This window comes from Cucurbita pepo, chromosome 12, assembly GCF_057944985.1.
Source record: "Cucurbita pepo subsp. pepo isolate OVF chromosome 12, ASM5794498v1, whole genome shotgun sequence".
Taxonomy (NCBI): domain Eukaryota; kingdom Viridiplantae; phylum Streptophyta; class Magnoliopsida; order Cucurbitales; family Cucurbitaceae; genus Cucurbita; species Cucurbita pepo.
The window spans coordinates 11,305,729-11,324,448 of NC_141809.1; the positions used below are offsets into that span (position 1 = coordinate 11,305,729).

The 18,720-nt window shown below is 37.1% G+C and overlaps 2 protein-coding genes across 6 annotated transcripts; one reads left to right on the forward strand and one right to left on the reverse strand.

Moving 5' to 3' along the window:
* Window positions 1-137: 137 nt before the first annotated feature.
* LOC111784393 (protein CORTICAL MICROTUBULE DISORDERING 2) lies at window positions 138-4,294 on the reverse strand. 5 transcript variants are annotated; one of them, XM_087129395.1, is made up of 5 exons: window positions 4,195-4,294; window positions 2,767-3,731; window positions 2,401-2,664; window positions 2,195-2,286; window positions 138-1,229 (listed from the first exon to the last, which is right to left on the reverse strand). In XM_087129395.1, exons 2-5 carry the CDS (start codon window positions 3,694-3,696, stop codon window positions 353-355), a joined length of 2,163 nt encoding a protein of 720 aa, XP_086985521.1. In that variant the 5' UTR covers window positions 3,697-3,731; window positions 4,195-4,294; the 3' UTR covers window positions 138-352. The 5 variants fall into 5 exon arrangements, with proteins under 5 accessions (XP_086985521.1, XP_086985520.1, XP_023520872.2 ...); XM_087129394.1 differs by lacking the exon at window positions 4,195-4,294 and adding an exon at window positions 3,971-4,182; XM_023665104.2 differs by lacking the exon at window positions 4,195-4,294 and adding an exon at window positions 3,940-4,182.
* Window positions 4,295-11,109: 6,815 nt separating this feature from the next.
* Window positions 11,110-12,453, forward strand: LOC111784387 (uncharacterized). The gene has a single exon (XM_023665094.2). It carries the CDS (start codon window positions 11,110-11,112, stop codon window positions 12,451-12,453), a length of 1,344 nt encoding a protein of 447 aa, XP_023520862.2.
* The last annotated feature ends 6,267 nt before the right edge of the window (window positions 12,454-18,720 follow it).

Consider the following 18,720-nt stretch of genomic DNA (forward strand, 5'->3'; position numbering starts at 1 on the left):
TGAAGAGTGGAATGAAGCATTCTTTATAAGAGTATAAAAACCTCTCTCTAGCAGACGTGTTTCAAAAATCTTGAGGGAAAGCTCGAAATGAAAAGTTCAAAGACGATAATACCTACTAGCGGGCCAAACGAGAGAGATAAAGAAAAAACAAATGGAATAAATTATGTGCTTCTTCAAGAACATCAACAATATGCACTCTCACTAACAACTGAATGTACAATTGAATGTATGTATAATCCTGAACTGAACAAACCCAGATCCGTATACTTTCAGTAATCAAATCACATAAATTAAGAAGATGAGAAGACAAATAGCCACTTAGCTTCTGCTATGTACATGATTCAAACAACACTCACCTTCTTGCTTTTGTTTCGGTTGCCTCGATCTGCTGTGGCACTGGCTGGGATCCCCCGCCCAGTGCAGCGGCTGCAGACTCGACGTGCAACAGAAGATACTCGTAGATCTTCTTCCTCAACCTGTCGATCGTCTCGGTTTGAATGTGAGCTGTGTCTTCTTCATCCTTGCTACAACAACCTATTCCATCTAACCAGTCGTTTACACTCTTCAGCTGAGTCAATATTCCTGCTACTTGTCCATTATCCGACAAGGCTGCAGTGTCCACCCCTGCATCCAAGAACCTTTCCATGAATCTCAAGAACCAGTCCTGGGATTGCACTCGTAACGTCTCACCCAAGTCGACTGCATCGTCAACCCCGTTTCCTCTTATCCATTCTGCTGGAGGTTGAGGCTGCACCTTCTGACCGAGTGTCGTTGCTCCTTCCTTTGTTCGACTTGGATTTCCTGATCCAACGGGTTTAGCGCTTATCTGGCGGATCTTCCCTTGGGATTTTGACGAGCTGTTCTTAGATGAGTTTTCTAAAACCATTATAGGATGATTTGCAGATGTATTCTTTTGGTTTTGAGATAGATGTAAGGTCGGGTTTAGAGTCGAGGGTGGATCACGGCTGTAAACTGCAAAAGATGAAAGGTTGGTAGCTAAAGCAGCCTGGACCCAAGCAGATGCCTGTCTTCTTGCCATTAATGTGACCTTCGTTGGTTCTTCCGAAGCGGTTTCTTCGGTCTCATTGGTCGAACCAGATGGAGTAGTTTTTGAAAGTGATTCAGCTACCATGTGAGCATTGGTTAGGCTAGCATGAAGGGTCAGAAACTGTTCTACCGCAGGCTGTGGGTTGTCCTCCTTCGCAGCAGTATTTAACTCTGAAAATATACTGCAAAACAAACAACATAAGGCAACAGAAGAATGTTTCAAATCTTTTCTGTCTTCTAATTAGCTCTAGCAGCTTTCAGCCAAAGAACTTTGGCTTGCATTTCGAGCATTTCGAATAAAGATGTAATAGCCCAAGTCCACCGCTAGTAGATATTATCCTCTTTGAGCTTTTCCTTACGGGCTTCCCCTCAAGGTGTTTGAAACACGTCTGCTAGGGAGAGATTTCCACGCCCTTTTAAAGGGTGTTTCATTCTCCTCCCCAATCGAGGTGGGATCTCACAATCCACCCTCTTCGGGGCCCAACGTCCTTATTGGGACACTTCTCCTCCCCAACTGGTGTGGGATCTCATAATCTACCCCTCTTCAGGGCCCAGCATCCTTACTGGCACACTTCTCCTCCCCAACCGATGTGGGATCTCACAATCTACCCTCTTTGGGGCCCAACGTCTTTATCGGGACACTTCTCCTCCTCAACCGATGTGGGATCTCACAATCTACCCCTCTTCATGGCCCAGCGGCTTTATTGGCACACTTTTCCTCCCCAACCGATGTGGGATCTCACAATCCACTCCCCTTCGGGGCCTAACGTCCTCGCTGGCACTCTTTCCTTTCTCCAATCAATGTGGGACCCCCACCAAATCCACCCCCTTCGGGACCCAACGTCCTTACTGGCACACTACCTCGTGTCTACCCTCCTTCAGGACTCAGCCTCCTCGTTTGCACATCACCCGGTGTTTGGCTCTGATACCATTTGTAATAGCCCATGCTCACCACTAGCAGATATTGTCCTCTTTGGGCTTTCTCTTTCGTACTTCCCCTCAAGGTTTTTAAAACGCGTCTGCTAAGAAGAGGTTTCCACACCCTTATAAAAGGTATTTCATTCTCCTCCCCAACCGACATGGGATCTCACAAAAGAACTACAACGCAGATAGAGCTACAAGTGAAGCACCAACTAAGCTTTCATACCTTAAACATCGTAGTAAGCTCTCTGCCGCCGAAGCTTCTTGCATAGCCTCTATTGATGCTGTTTGTGCAGCATCTCTGTGCCTCATTACTTCCTATTGTAGCATACACAGAAGAACAATGGGAAGAAGCAACACAAAAAGAAGACATACATTAACACTTTATAAAAGAGCTTATCTTTGGCTATCAAAACATCAGATATTCCATACCTTTCCAAGCTTGGCAAGAGATGATGGAAGTGAAGCCCATGAACCACTCCCTTCAGTCAATCTTCTATGACTAAGAGGAACCTTCACCAAGTTCCCGGGGAACCCGACTGCATCACTTGAAGATGATTTCTTTCCATTCGAACATTTTTTCCTATTCGACCTTTCCTCATTATCTAGAGCTCCATTGGCAGCATTCTTCTTTGAAGAATCATCTTTAGATGACTTTGCTGCTACCTTGTCACTCAATGTACTTCTTCTAGGAGTCTGAAAAATATAAATAAGTTAAGTCAATGGACTTGGCTGGATCTTTTAAGCTCATCAAATCAAATACGAAACAACGATCGTATTGGGTAGACTAAAACTTACAGTAACCCGAGCTTCGGGCTTGGCATCAAGTTTGCTAGCTCTTAATATCGAATTGTCTCTTCTTTTTGTCTCTATGTTGTTCCCTTCCCAACTCTTCCTCAGACCCTTGGCTCCAACCTCAATGCCCTGAACCAAATGTTGGATCTGATGTCCCATTCCCATCTTCTTGGCAACAGGACTAGCTGAACGAATCGAGTTCTTTTCGACCGCTCCTACCTTGGTTGTTACATTAGCCAATGGCTTAACCTTCCCCTGCTGCTTAATGCTGTTCGAAAACTTCTCAAATGAAGAAGGTAACGAATAACAGCTCGTCGGAGATGAAGGCATCGACCGCAAAGGCTTCTTCTTCACATCTATATTCACTGTCAATTTCGACGACAACTGAGACTTGGATCTACACAAGGGTGAGGCTCTTTTCTCAATTTTATCCTCCTTGGCATTGCCATTGAGCCTCTCAGCCACAGATTTCTCCTTCTCCCCACTAACGCCAATGCCAACTTTTGGGGTTGGTTTGACTTTGTCCATAGGTTTCAGATTAGGATTATTGTTAAGAAACCCAGGAGAATGAGTAGCAACAATATCTTCAGGGGTACCCACACAAGGATGTCGACCAGGCACAGGTCGAACACCATGAAGAATGGGGACAGGGGAAGCAGCCTCAAGGCGTTCGATATGAATAAACTGACCCAATTGAATATTATCACTAAGAATCAGTTCACCATGTTCATCAGGGAGTGACACATATGTGGCATGAGAAGAATCAGAGACTTTGAGATAAAAACCTTGATTCGGAGAGAGATCGCCGCCGGCCAATGCCGGAACTATGCTCACAACTTGCAACAACGCCGACCTGTGTTCTCCAGCAACCTTCACATCTGTGTTCATGTGCTGTAGCAGTTTGAGAAGCACTCCAGGAACGAGATTCGCCATTGTTGATACCTTCAGAAGGCATCACTCTAAAAACCCTAGAAATCTCAAATCAAAACGAAAATGAATGGATACCCTTAAGATAGAAATTAAAATCATTACCAAAAATAAATTGAAACAAACAAATCTCCAGCAAATAAGATGAACACAAAGCTTATATATCAAATTAGAAGAAAACGCAGAGAACCCAAAAACATGGCTCTCAGAAATGGAACGAATAGAACAGGGAAGAACAGGAAAACTCACAAACCCAGATGAGAAAACGAGTTACACTTACAAACCCATTTGGCAGTTTACACAAAAAGGCAGAAACAAAAACACCATGTGAAAAGAAAAGGAAAAAATTGGGAATTTCTGGTGAAATTTAAACCCTTTTTTTAAGAGATTGAGACAAAGAACATGGGGTGTGGGGATGGTGAAAAATGAAATGGAAAATCTCACAGAGAAAACAGAAAAGTAAGACATGATTAAGTAGAGAAGCTGTCAGTGTCTGACACCCACCATACACATACAACATACAAGTTCTTCACAAATTTGAACTTCACCCACTGGTTCTTCCCTTCAATTTCTAATGGGGATTTTTTTTTTTTTCTTCATTAATTTGGTGTCTCCATCTCTAAAGCAGAGTTGGTCTCTCAACACGCCATTAGTGTTCGTTTCAATGTAGCTTAGTGTTGGATGATAAAAGTCCTACTAGTTTAGGGAATGATCATGGGTTTATAATCAAGGAATATTCTCTTCATTGGAATGAGGTCTTTTGGAAAGTCCAAAACAAAGTGATGAGAGATTATGCTCAAAGTGAACAATATCATACTATTGTGGAGAGTCGAGTTCCTCTAACATAGTATCAAAGTCATGCCCTAAACTTAGTCGTATCAATAGATTGGTAAATCCTCAAATATCGAACAAAAGACTCCAAAAGGAAAGGAGTCAAGCCTCCTCAAAGGCAGTAAAAAATGACTAAGACTCCAAAGGAGCCGAGCGTCGATTAAGGAGAGGTGTTTGATGATAAAAGTCCACATTAGCTAATTTAGGGAATGGTCATGAGTTTATAATTAAGAAATACTCTCTCCAGTAAAGAGACGCACTTTGTTCGAGGGGAGGTGTTGGATGATGAAAGTCCCACATCAGAGTTTATAATCAAGTAATACCCCCTCCATTGGTACGAGGCCTTTTGGAGAAGCCCAAAGCAAAATCATGAGTTTATGCTCAAAATGGACAATATCATACCATTGTGGAGAGTCGTGTTCTTCTAACACTTAGATCCATCAAATGTCGATGGTTAACTTTGGTCGATTCAACTAAACAAAAGTAATTTTCACTCGTATTTGGCAAGAACATGAAATAACATTTTAAAAAAGGATTAAAAAAGAAAAAGAAATTAGTGAAACACTTAAATCCAAATTTTAGAAGAATGTTTTTTTTTTTTTTTTTTTTTTTTTTTTTTTTTTTTGGTGCTTTTAACAAATTTCCATAATATGACTTAAAATATTCTCCCATTTATCTTCTTTTTTTATTGGATAATAAGCTTTAGGGACAACCAATCGTTGGTAATAATTTGACATTTTGTAGAAGTATTTTGAGTGTACAATAAATTAAAAAATATATATATACAAAAAGTATTTTTTAAAAAAAAAATAACAAAAGAAATTAGTGTTTTAATTCTAAATTGTTTGCATAAAAAAAATGTTTTAAAAAATGTATTTTAATACATTTTTTATTTTTTAAAAGTTTAATAAGTATTTAAACTTAAATTAATAAATATCTTAATTTTTTAATTTTGTTTTCGTAAATCCTCGATATAAAATTAAAAGTTTAAGGTACCATTAAATATAAAATTTAAATTTACATTCGAAAGATCAATTTTTTTTTAATAATTTTAGAATAATGTCAAGATTTTATTAAATAAAAAAATTAAAAATTCACTAATTTGTAATACTTATATTTTTTAAAAAAATAGTTATGGACTTTGAAATATTATGTATATTTTCACCGACATTTTTTCTCAAAAATAGAATCTCGACATTTTAAAACATCGTATAATTTCGATATTGAAAAAGAGTTATTTAAAAACATTTGCATACTAAGTATTGTTACCTAAACACTTGACAAGGAATTGTTACCTCTCAATTAATCATTTTTCTTATGCTTAACATTAAAGGTTACCCATAAGATAGAGAATTATTTAATTGAGATTTAGTCATTTTAAAATAATAAAAAAATAGAATAAAATAATCAGGCAGTCCGACCATGGCCAAACGAATAAGTAACTTTACTATTGGTGTTGGAAGAATTGTATGATGTATGATGACGCATGCCCCATGACTCTTGTATGCATCATAATGTTACGTTATGCTATGTGATGCGTATGATGTCATGTTATGTATGCATGTGATGTTCTATTATGTTATGATATGATGAAATGAAATACTATGTCTTGTCATGTGAAGCCATATTATAGATTATATGATGATGCATGATGAAAGTCATGATAATTACTATGCATACATGACTCATATGTGTACTACGACATGGATGAAAGGAAGAACAAAATGATTCCTATTATATGCTACGATTTTAAACTATGGGAGACGTCATGCATTTATGTATGTCATGTGCATCGGGATACTTCTGCGTTATGTTATGTTGGTACAGATGCGTACCTTTTATATTTATGTTTGTCATGATATCATGTTGGTATTTGATAAGAATCATGGTGTTTCAAATGTTCAAACTGGACCTATTACACGATCCAATGCCAAGAAGATTCAACAAACATTCATTCTTCATCTACAAAATTGGATAGACTCGGTTCAACCATCATTTCATGTGTTACAAGCTGATTTGATTGAGCAAGGACCATTTGGAGCTTCAGAAGTGAATATTTGCACGGTTGAAGTAGCGGATGAAATTGCAAGCATCATTTCATGAGTTGTTAGAAAACTTTATTTATTATTATTATTATTTTAATTTCATAAAGTTTGTAACAGTTAAATTGACTTACATTTAAGGGGATTGGATTAAACCATGACCACTAACTTCGGGGAGACTATAAATACCCACAAATTATGAGGTAAAAATCAGATTTGTGATGAATGAAATTGATCTCTCAAGTTGAGATGTTCACGTTAGAAATCAGAGCATCATCTTTGTGATTTCTAAGTTTCAAGCAATTTTTGTGGTAGATTGCATCCGAGACATTCAATCAAGTTTTAATGAAGTTCTATCTAGAGAGACTAAATTTAGAACAAGTTTCAAAATCTTGTTTATAGATTTCTAATTGCAAGAGGTAATCTAATTCTAGCCTTATGACCTATCCTGCTCCTACCACCACATTTGCACATTTGGATGCTACTACCGTACTATCAAGAGGATTAGTTGCCAAAGGTATTTATCCAGCAGTAGAGCCTTTAGATTCAACGTCAACTATGCTACAACCTCGGATCGTTGGTGAAAAACATTATGAAACTGCGCAAAGAGTTAAACAAACCTTACAACGTTACTAAGAACTGCAGGACATTATAGCTATCCTTGGGTTGGACGAATTATCCGAAGAGGATCGCTTAACCATAGCACGAGCACGAAAAATTGAGCGTTTCTTATCACAACCTTTTTTTTGTAGCAGAAGTATTTATGGGTTCCTTGGGGAAATAGAGCTAGCAGAAACAATTAGAGGGTTTAAATGAATCCTTTTCGGAGAATTAGATGGTCTTCCCGAACAAGTCTTTTATTTGGTAAGTAACATCGATGAAGCTACTGCGAAGGTTACGAACTTAGAACTTAGAAATGGAGAGCAAAGTGAAGAAATGACCTTAAATCTTAGTTAATTAATTTTGTAGGAGGTGTTAATTTCTTTGATCCAAGGGTTCTTGCTTCATTAAAAGCTTGGATCCCTTTGATCGTTGGGTTGAGGATTAAGGTTGCCTTCTATATTTACGTTTGTCATGATATCATGCTAGTCTTTCCCTCTCTAGTGTCCGACGACACGTTAGTGCGTTTAGTCCGACAAAACCAGACCCAGGGGGTACGTATGCGGCTTGCCTGGTAGGTTCATGTACCCGTGCGTGAATCATGTGTGGGGAAGTACCATACATCCAACTCTTCCTCTACTGGAAAGAGCTCAAGATCATGTTACGTTGTTTCACAAGATAGGTCTCATCATATATATATATATGTGTATGTTTACATTACTTGACTCCAACCGCGAGATTAATTATCGAGTATTTCTTACAATACTCATGTTACGTGCTACCTTTGTTTTTTTAAATAAAGCGCTCCTACGTAAACAGAGGGGGTGTCGGGTAAGAAGCAAAAAGGGACTAAAAAAAAAAGACTCAAAAGGGGCCAAAATTGGCCAACTCCTAATACTTTTTCTCTCCTTATCCTTCCACAAGTTTCACTTCTTTAATTGTTCATTTTTGAGTAAGGCCACAAAGCTCATCATCATCATATGCAAATCCTATGAATTTTAGAACATTTTTATTTATTTATTTATTTTTTACTTTTTTAATCTCAAACATGTTTGGCTGAGGTGGCGTGTCCTTCACGTATCTTCTTCCACAATTACCCCACGTTTTTATTTATGCAACAATTAATTATAATAATAAATGATATCTCTATTTTCCAAAATATTTATAAATATATATTTCTTTTTATAAACATTATTATAAATTTATTTTTTGTAATAAAATTATCATAAGTATAGTATTATTTCAAAAATCATCCATTACTAATGAAAAAAAAAATCATTATTAACTAATTTAGTTTAATAATAATAACCAATGTTTATTTTTCATCGGCCAATAGTTGATGGATTTCAATAATTACACTCACACCCGTGTATGTTATCTTATTTATAGGGAGTACGAGGGTGGAGTAAAATAGGAATATGTGAATGAAATAAAGACTATATTCTCTTCACGAGCTAATCATTAAAAAATATTTTAAAAAATTAATAATTGCCGAGTTGCACATAGGACCTAAATTATATAGATTCTAAAGTTAAGTATGTATTTGGAGCATTTTTACGTCCGGTGATCTTTTAAGATTTTTTTTAGCAAGCATATGCGTGAGGGTCGGTCTGTAAGGATAGTTTTTACTCTTAGAAGTATGTGAGCACACATGAAAGGTGTTTGGACCGACCGTGGTTCCCAACATAGGGCAGTGGCCCATGGTTTGGCTTTGTCAGGGCTCAATTGGGCCTTAGAGTTGGGTGGGCTCGAGTTAACCCACACTAGGATTGTTCTGAATTATTGGGCTTGTTGGACCTTGAACAACTTTCAGTTGTGTATTCTCCACTTTAATAAGGGAAATTCCAAAGAGGGTAAGTAATGCAACTTACATTGTCTTATTCGTAGTCATCTGTACATGGGAGTCTTACTCTATGCATGGTTCACGCATGCATACATATTTTTTTCTAATAAAATAGAGATGCTAGTATATGCTAATATGCACGGAAAAAAATCATTTAAGATATTTAATAAATGAGGTCATAGACTTAAACGTTTACAGAATTCATTTAAAAAAGAAAGTTGTGATTTGTGATTTGTGATAAAATAGAGACTTAAACGTTTACAGAATTCATTTAATAAAATAGAGACTTAAACGTTTACCGAATTCATTTAAGATATCTCTATTTCTAATAAAATAGAGATACTATTGTGATTTGTGCTCGGTCTTAATTAATTATTTATTTTTTATTATCTTACTAACAATTTAATATTATCAATTGTATGAAAATTCAAAGTTATTAATGTCATCTTGAATAGTACGTGATTGATATACAAGAAGATCATGTTCAAGTAATAACCTAAAGGATCAATAGTATATGGATAAGATTGAATGTCTTATCTTAGTAACACGACCCACTTTGTAATCTTTACATATGGTTTGATCTAAAATCGTTCATGTGGAGACATATGAGTGAGGTATCCTAAAAATGAGTTTGTACCAGACTCGACCAAAAATATTTGATCTCTCTTTATAAATCTGTTAATAAATACTAATATTTCACATGATTATCATATGTGACTCGATCTTAATCCTGAGTGAGTTATGAACTCTTTCTTGTGAAGAGTTGTCCTTTGATTTGCATGAGTGAGAACGACTCTTGTAGCCAATTAAAAATGTCTGTCATTTTGGGAACACCAAATAGGGAGTTGAGCACATAATATCACAAGATGGAATTCACTCATTTCCATATGAGAAAAGTAGATGAGTTGTTTTTAAGTATTGATTTCGAGGACTTGAACTATGGGTTCCCTCTCTTATTGGCTTGAGAGAGACTTGGTTTACGGTTGGATCATAAACAAATTGTTTATTAGAGAATCAATGGTACTTAAGGTGAAAGATGTAATTATAGGAGTAAAACGAACTTTTGACAAAGCTGTAAAATTATAAACAACTCATGAACGACTAACTTGCTTGTAATGATTATATAAATGAACATAACTTGTCCTATAATGCATTTGAGTGCAATTCAGTCTATAGTAGAGTAACCTACCGTTAATGAACGAAAATTAATTAATTAAAGAGTTTAATTAATTATTTAGAGATCTATAAAGTTCTCTGGCCCGCTTATACTAATTCTAAAAGATTCAATCTAATATTAAATATAGAGAGAAAATAGATTTAATTTATTTAATATATTAGATTTATTAAATTAAAAAAAAAAAGATTTAAATTAAAGGGCTTCAAACTAATATTAATATATTAGATATATATTAAAAGAGAAAAAAATATTTATTATATTCGATACATGTATTAGATACATTTAAATAAAATTATATTTGAAATTTGGAGGAGATTCAACTTAGTTAAATATATATTAGGATATCTTAGCTAAAGAACCTGTGCCTCCAACGAACCCACGACAGACCTTATTTGCACGAGATGCCGAGAGAAAAAGATGGAAGACTATCATTTCTACATCTGGATTTCTCACCACATGCAAGAATACGATTCTCCATAATGATTTGATATTGATATTATTTTATTATAAATTCATGATTATTCCCTAAATCAGGAGACGTACGACTTTCACCTTTCTTTAAAATCCAAATTAAATTCCAATTTTGTTTAAAAAAAAAAAAAAAAAAAAAAGAAGAAAATTATTGAAGTAGCCAGCTGCATTGTTTTGTCATTTTTTGAATTTTATGAAGGGTGATTATATCTAAAGGGTGAGAGGTCCCCCAAAGTCGACTTTTGGCCTTAACGTTTGAACACGTGATGGATATGGAGAGTAGTAATAATAATTGATGCATTATTACTTGACCCATCACTCATTATATGGACACGCACCCAAAATCCATACAATTATTGTTCATCCCATTACCCTATAAACACCCTCTTCCATCCACATCCACATCCAATTGCACCAATTGCACCATTCCATTCACAAAAAAGAAGCAAAAAAAGATGAATCTTTTGAGAGGACTAGGGAAAGCTGGGACGGACACTCTCGGGGGAGTTATGAAAGGAGCCGGGAAGCTGGTCGAAACCGTGGGGGACGTTGCCGAGAAGGCCCCAATCGTCGGTGGTGTAGGCACTGTCGTCGAGGCTACCGGACAGGCCATCGAAAACATCGGCGAGAAAACTGAGGACTTCGGAGAAGAAGTATTTGACAGGAATGAAAATAACCCAAAACAAGGTTTCGACCCACTTAACGACGACGACGACGACGACAACGATATAGATGAAGCAGAGAAGAAGTTAATGAACGATGAAAACAGAGCAGTGGGAGACGATACCGGCGATTCCGACGACGATGACGAAGCCATTGCGAAGGCAATCCCCAAGAATTTCTCCCTCAAATCCACACGTAACAACAAATACCTTCGCTACATTAGTGAAAGCGACGACACCGACGGGCTTCTCCGATTCTCCGGCAACAACATTGTCGGCCCATATTCAAAATTTGCAATTCGCGCATCCCAAACAGAGCCAGGATTGGTTCATATAAGATGCTGTTACAACAACAAATTCTGGGTTCGTTTGTCAGAGGATTCCAACTACATTGCAGCCATTGCCAACGAAGAACAAGAAGACAAATCAAAATGGTCCTGCACTCTGTTCGAACCCATTTTCCTACCGGACAAAAAACAACACTACATCCGACATGTTCAACTCAATACCTTTCTATGTCTGGCCGAATCACACCCTTCACCCTACAACGATTGCCTAGCAGCAACAATTCAAGACATATCCACAATCGACGACAATCTTGTTCTCTTAACCGCCATGGATTGGGACTCCATATTCATACTCCCAAAATACGTAGCTTTCAAGGGTAACAACGGCGAATATCTCGAACCCTCTGGAAAATACCTCAAATTCTCTGCTTCTAACGTGGAGGATTCATCAGTCGTGTTTGAAATCATATCCCAACAAGATGGGTATGTTCATATCAAACATGTTAATTCCGGTAAGTATTGGGTTCGAGACCCGAATTGGATATGGTGTGAATCGACAAACCCAGGACAGGACAACCCCAATGCTCTGTTTTGGCCTGTCAAAGTGGACAGCAACATCGTAGCTCTTCGCAACAAAGGCAACAACCATTTCTGCAAGAGACTCACAACGGAAGGAAAGACCAATTGCCTTAATGCTGCCGTTGTGACCATTACAGACACTGCACGTTTGGAAGTGGTGGAGATTGTTGTTGCTAGAAGCATTGAAGATGTGGAGTATCGTGTTAATGATGCGAGGGTTTATGGGAAGAAGATACTCACTGTGTCAAAAGGGGTAGCCATTAACTGTTGAGATATGATTCAAAGTATTCAAAATCAAGATATGATTTAGAGTAGTTAGATATGATTCAAATATTCAAACTAACAAGATTTTAGGAGATTGTTATTAGATTTGAGTTTATCTAGATTTCTATGATTTACTATTTCTGGTCCACTGTATTAGCTATAAATACGGGAATTGTGTAACCCTCTAAGCATCAAGTCAGTAGACATTAATAAAGCACTGCAGCTTCTATCTATTCTCATCTATTCCTATCTCTTTCACTATCCCTCTTTCCAACAATTTTGGTATCAGAGCCAGGTTCGTTCGACACGAGGGCGAGTGATTATTTTCTTTCACAAAACAAAAATGGCAGTAGCTGGTTTTTCTTCCTCTGCACCGTTGTTACCAATATTTAATGGTGAGAAATACGAGTGGTGGAGCATCAAGATGAAGACCTTGCTCAGATCGCAGGAGCTATGGGACTTGGTGGAGCACGGGTTTGCTGATGTATTAGAACCCACAATAGAAGAAAAGGAGAGACTAAGAGAAACCAAGAAAAACGATGCCAAGGCTCTATTCATTATTCAGCAAGCAGTTCATGAGACTATTTTTTCACGAATTGCAGCAGCAACCACATCAAAGCAGGCATGGTCAATTCTACAGAAGGAGTTTCTAGGAGACTCAAAGGTCATGACAGTGAAATTGCAATCTCTAAGACGTGATTTTGAAACTCTACTCATGACGAATGGCGAATCAATTGCTGATTTTTTGTCAAGATCAATGGCAATAGTCAGTCAGATGCGTACCTATGGAGAGAAAATTTCAAACGAAACAATTGTTGCAAAGGTGTTGAGAAGCTTGACTCCAAAGTTTGACCATGTGGTGGCCGCCATAGAAGAAGCTAAGGATCTATCCATACTCTCCGTTGATGAACTGATGGGCTCGCTTCAGGCTCATGAGGCAAGAATCAATAGAGCATCAGAAAGAAACGAAGAAAAGGCACTACAAGTGAAGGAGACAACCAATAACGAAAGAGAAAATATTCATTTAGCAGGTAGAAGTCGTGGAAGAGGAGGATTTCGCAACTTCCATGGTGGTCGTGATAACAGGTGGAGAAGTGATGGACAGAGACAATTTAATGAACAAAGGAATGTCATACAATGTTACCATTGTAGAAGGTATGGTCACACAAAATCTGATTGTTGGTATAAAAATCAACGAATGAATTTTGCAGCAGAGAATGAAGAAGAAGAAGAAAAGTTGTTTGTGGCGTGCATGGATACTAATCCAGAAAAAGGTAACTTATGGTTTGTTGATAGCGGATGCTCGAACCATATGACAGGCACCAAATCCTTATTCAAAGAGCTTGATGAGACGCAAAAGATTAAGGTGCAACTTGGAAATACAAAAGAGATGCAAGTTGAAGGAAAAGGTACAGTGAAAGTCGAAACCAGTCACGGTAAGATAAAACAATTAGATAATGTTCAATTTGTACCTGATTTAGGGTACAATTTATTGAGTGTTGGACAATTGATGACCAGAGGACACTCAGTTCTATTTGATGATAACACATGTGTCATCACAGATAAGAAATCAGGCCATAAAGTTGAAATTGCCATGACTTCAAATAAGATGTTTCCACTTGATGTTTCTAACATGGAGGATTTTGCTCTTACTGCTAGCATGAAAGATGATTCAACATTATGGCATCTCAGATATGGACATCTTCATATGAACGGCCTGAAAATACTCAGGGATAAAGGTATGGTTTTCGGATTACCAAGAATTGACTCAACTAATTTATGTGAAGGATGCATTTATGGCAAGCAGACTAGGAAGTTCTTTCCTGTTGGAAAAGCTAAAAGAGCTTCACATTATCTAGAACTAATTCATGCTGATTTATGTGGGCCAATGCAAACGAAGTCCTTGGGTGGAAGTATATACTTTTTACTATTCGTTGATGACTATAGTCGCATGAGCTGGGTTTACTTCCTACAACATAAGTCAGAAACTTTTCAGAAGTTCCAGATTTTTAAAGCTATGGTAGAGAACCAAAGTGGCTGTCACATTAAAGTTCTTCGCACAGACAGAGGTGGCGAGTTCGTATCTAAAGATTTCAATCTCTTTTGTGAAGAAGAGGGCATCCAAAGGGAATTAACAGCTCCCTACACTCCAGAACAGAATGGAATCGCTGAACGAAAAAATCGAACTATTGTGGAGATGGCAAGAAGTATGTTACAAGCAAGGAGACTTCCAAACCAATTTTGGGCCGAAGCCGTAGCAACATCTGTTTATCTATTAAACATCTCACCAACAAAGGCGGTTATGAATCGAACTCCTTATGAAGCATGGCATGGAAGGAAACCATCTGTAAGTCATTTACGAATCTTTGGTTGTGTTGCTTATGCTTTGAAACATCCTCAAACTCGTCAAAAGCTTGATGAAAAATCTGAAAAATGCATTTTCATTGGCTATTGTACTCAATCAAAGGCATATAAACTATACAACCCCGTTAGTGAAAAGATTTTAGTTAGAAGGGATGTAATATTTAATGAAAACGTGAGTTGGGATTGGAGTAAAGAACAGGAGCAGCAAAAGATTACAGTTGAAGTTTCCCCAAATGAAGAGACAAGGGTCAACTCCAGTGCATCTCCCAGTGCATCCACTGCAACACAAAGTGTGTCAAATTCATCATCTTCAGAATCACTTAACAGCAATTCCTCTCTTGAAGAACTTTCAGATGAGACACCTCCAAGGAAGTATAAATCTTTAGCTGACATATATGCATCATGTCAATTTGCTCTTACTGTTTCAGACCCTATGAATTATGAAGAAGCAACTGAAGACGGGAAGAAAGCCATGACAGTAGAGATGCAGTCCTTTAAGAAAGATGAAACATGGGATATGGTTTACCTACCAAACGAAAAGTTTTATGGAGATTTACAAGAAGAGGTTTATGTAAGACCGCCAGAGGGATTCATAAAGGAAGACAAAGAAACAAAGGTATACAAGCTGAGACAGACAATGTACGGGTTAAAGCAGACATACTTACGAAGGTCTTGTCAGAAGAAAAGCTCTGTACTTACATCTGCAACTTTGAATCATGGGGGAGTGTTGAGATATGATTCAAAGTATTCAAAATCAAGATATGATTTAGAGTAGTTAGATATGATTCAAATATTCAAACTAACAAGATTTTAGGAGATTGTTATTAGATTTGAGTTTATCTAGATTTCTATGATTTACTATTTCTGGTCCACTGTATTAGCTATAAATACGGGAATTGTGTAACCCTCTAAGCATCAAGTCAGTAGACATTAATAAAGCACTGCAGCTTCTATCTATTCTCATCTATTCCTATCTCTTTCACTATCCCTCTTTCCAACATTAACAACACGGAGGTTGCTGACAAGGTAGTTATGAAATTCAGGTACGAGAAGAAGGTGGAAACCAGTTGGAGTTCATCTGTGTCGTCGACATTTGGGATTTCCACGAAGGTTTCAGCGAAGATTCCAACGGTTGGGAAGTTAAAATTTGAGCTTTCGATGGAGGTTTCTAAGGGCAGCAGTGAGGCAACGACGGAGGAGGAGAAGTCATTTGTAGAGACAGCTGAAACCATAACCATACCTCCGATGTCAAAGGTGAAATTCAGTGCAGTGGTAACTCAGGCTCGCTGTGATGTGCCTTTCTCGTACACTCAAAAGGACACTCTAAAGGATGGAAGGCAGGTGAGCCATCGTTTGGAGGATGGGATATTCAGGGGTGTCACCACTTATGACTATAAATTTGAGACTGAAAAGTTGCCACTTTGAGTTTTGTGTAAGCTCTTGTGGGGTTTGGTGTGTTAATTTTGTATTGGTTTGGATCATATGTGTTTGTGGGGGAAGTGTTTGAGTTGGAGGAAGGAAATCCAAGGGACAAACAATAAAAGGTAAGTGGATGAGTGTTTCTTTTCACCTTTTCAGTTTGGAAATCAATAAATGTTTCAAAAGCAAAGCCAATGTGTCTAATGTGCTACTAGCCTATACACATGTCATGGTCTCTAATTGCGATACTGTCGTAAATCTTACAGGAGCGTCTTGTTTTTACCTGAAAAATGATGTAGCATAAGACCTGAGTATTTCAAGTAATACTTAGTAAGTGACCCCATTACACGTGCCGTAAAAATGTAAACACATGCAAATAATGTTTTAGAGACCTATCATTAAAAACATCGTGGGGTGGCCTCTAGTTCGGACTAAATTGGATGTGCAGTACTTCTATACACACGACCCGCACATGTGAGCGTGAATCACCCAGACGGTTCACATCCCTGGACCCATCATAGTCGAGCTAGATGTCTGTAGAGACGTCCGAGAGGTCAGCAGACTTCTAAATTTCATGCTTGACACGATCACCATCATTATCGTAGCATACACGTTTGTACACATCATCATAAAAGAAGAAGTATCCTAATGCTTATGTACATACAGAAATGCATGAGGTACTCCCTATAGTTTTTCGTCTTTAAAACATCTTTATGATACAACCCTAGTTCCATCCTTGTATTACTATAAGTAATATATGTGCATTAACTTTCCATCTTATTATTATCATTAGCGTTATCTAGGATTGTGTCCTAGGCATAATTATTGTCATACTGAAGTATGACATTCACAACATACTTCTCAACTTAATATGGAAAATAACGTCATATAAGAAATTAACATCATCTACATCATCGTACCATCATGCATTGTCATCATCATATAACGTTATTGTAACATGTCATAATCATCATAAAACATCATCAAACGTCATCATATAACTCATACACATCATCATAAATCATATATCATAAATCATACGTTAATGTAACATGTCATAATCATCATAATACATCTACAATTTACTTTGTATTAGGTATATCTATAACATATCTATATCATTTGTATATAGGTACATCTTAGCCTAAACAAGTGCGAATGCATTAATTAATTAAGTGAATGTGTCAATTTTCTGATCATACTTGATGGACTTTGTAACTTATTGTATATGTAAAAATAGGAAAAGTAAATATCATAAAGTTATTTGTATATAAACAAATGAATAATAATAATAATAATAAATAATATATATATATATATATATATATATATATATATATATATATGTGTGTGTGTGTGTGAATAAAAGAAAAGAAAAGAAATGGAGATGGTGATTACAAAGAGAAGGGTTAGATGAGGGCGGAAACACGTGGGATTGGTTGTTTGGGCACGTGAGGGTGCGTGTGAGCTCTATTTGATCTCCTTATTGACCTGTTCTATCAAGATTGATCTATACTTATCTTGAAAATTATGAAATGTTGATCCAATTTAGAGAAATTACGGTAATATTACCCTACTAAGAGTAAACTACACGACTAAGCAAGTAGTATATGGAGACCCTTAAACAAGTTACTCACTTATTTTATGATTCTCGGTTATGCTTATAAGATTATGTTATGTGCTATATATGAGTATTTTTAGACTATTAATTCCAGTGACATTTTTGACCATTGCACTGTGTGCTAAGTTAGGGACAATGAGAATTCTTGACTGTCAGATTAAATGATGACATGATGACAGAGAGCGAGTATTACATACATACCCGAAAATTGAGATCACCATACTTTCCGATGAGCCGGTGTTGCAATCTTACTCCTATTAATGAAAATTTGCACTAGTCAAGGAGTCAAGCCACTCTAAGCTAAGGTGCCATGATGATAGATGGGTAGTTTTTATAAATTTTTTTAATAAATTTTACCCCCAACATGTAAGCGACTTGATTTTCGAGCTGACCTTGATTAGAATCTACCAAAGAAATTTCAAAAAAATTTGAGCTCCTGGCAAGGAGAAGAACAAGCTCGGGAAGCCACACATCACTCAAGTAATAAGCCACTCAGACCTTTTTCAAGAAATACTTATAGGGGTCGCTAGGGCGTGCTAGCATGCGAGCATATTTTGCCTTAAATGGTTAGAACATGCATGTTTAGGACTTTGTAAGAGAATTTGGATGAGAATGCGATGTATGTTATAAAAAATTACCGAAATGCCCTTAGAATGATAATTTAAGATGCATGTTGATTTTAATGCTTTCTGATTTGGTAGAAAGAATGATGGATGTTATTTTCCCATTGAGCTTCCATGAATATTTAGTTTATGAATAACGTGTTTAGGTGATCAATAGGATTATCTCCCTAACAAAGCACACATGAGTCTACCAAATCAAGTTTAGGGTGCTAGAGTTTGGGCAGTTTCACGTTGTCGACCGAACACC

Coding starts and splice junctions, on each gene's coding strand:
- LOC111784393 (XM_087129395.1), bottom strand. CDS start 3,696: ATGGCGAATCTCGTTCCTGGAGTGCTTCTCAAACTGCTACAGCACATG. Junction 2,665..2,766: donor AGCCCGAAGCTCGGGTTACT/GTAAGTTTTAGT, acceptor TATATTTTTCAG/ACTCCTAGAAGAAGTACATT. Junction 2,287..2,400: donor CTCTTGCCAAGCTTGGAAAG/GTATGGAATATC, acceptor ATGCTACAATAG/GAAGTAATGAGGCACAGAGA.
- LOC111784387 (XM_023665094.2), top strand. CDS start 11,110: ATGAATCTTTTGAGAGGACTAGGGAAAGCTGGGACGGACACTCTCGGG.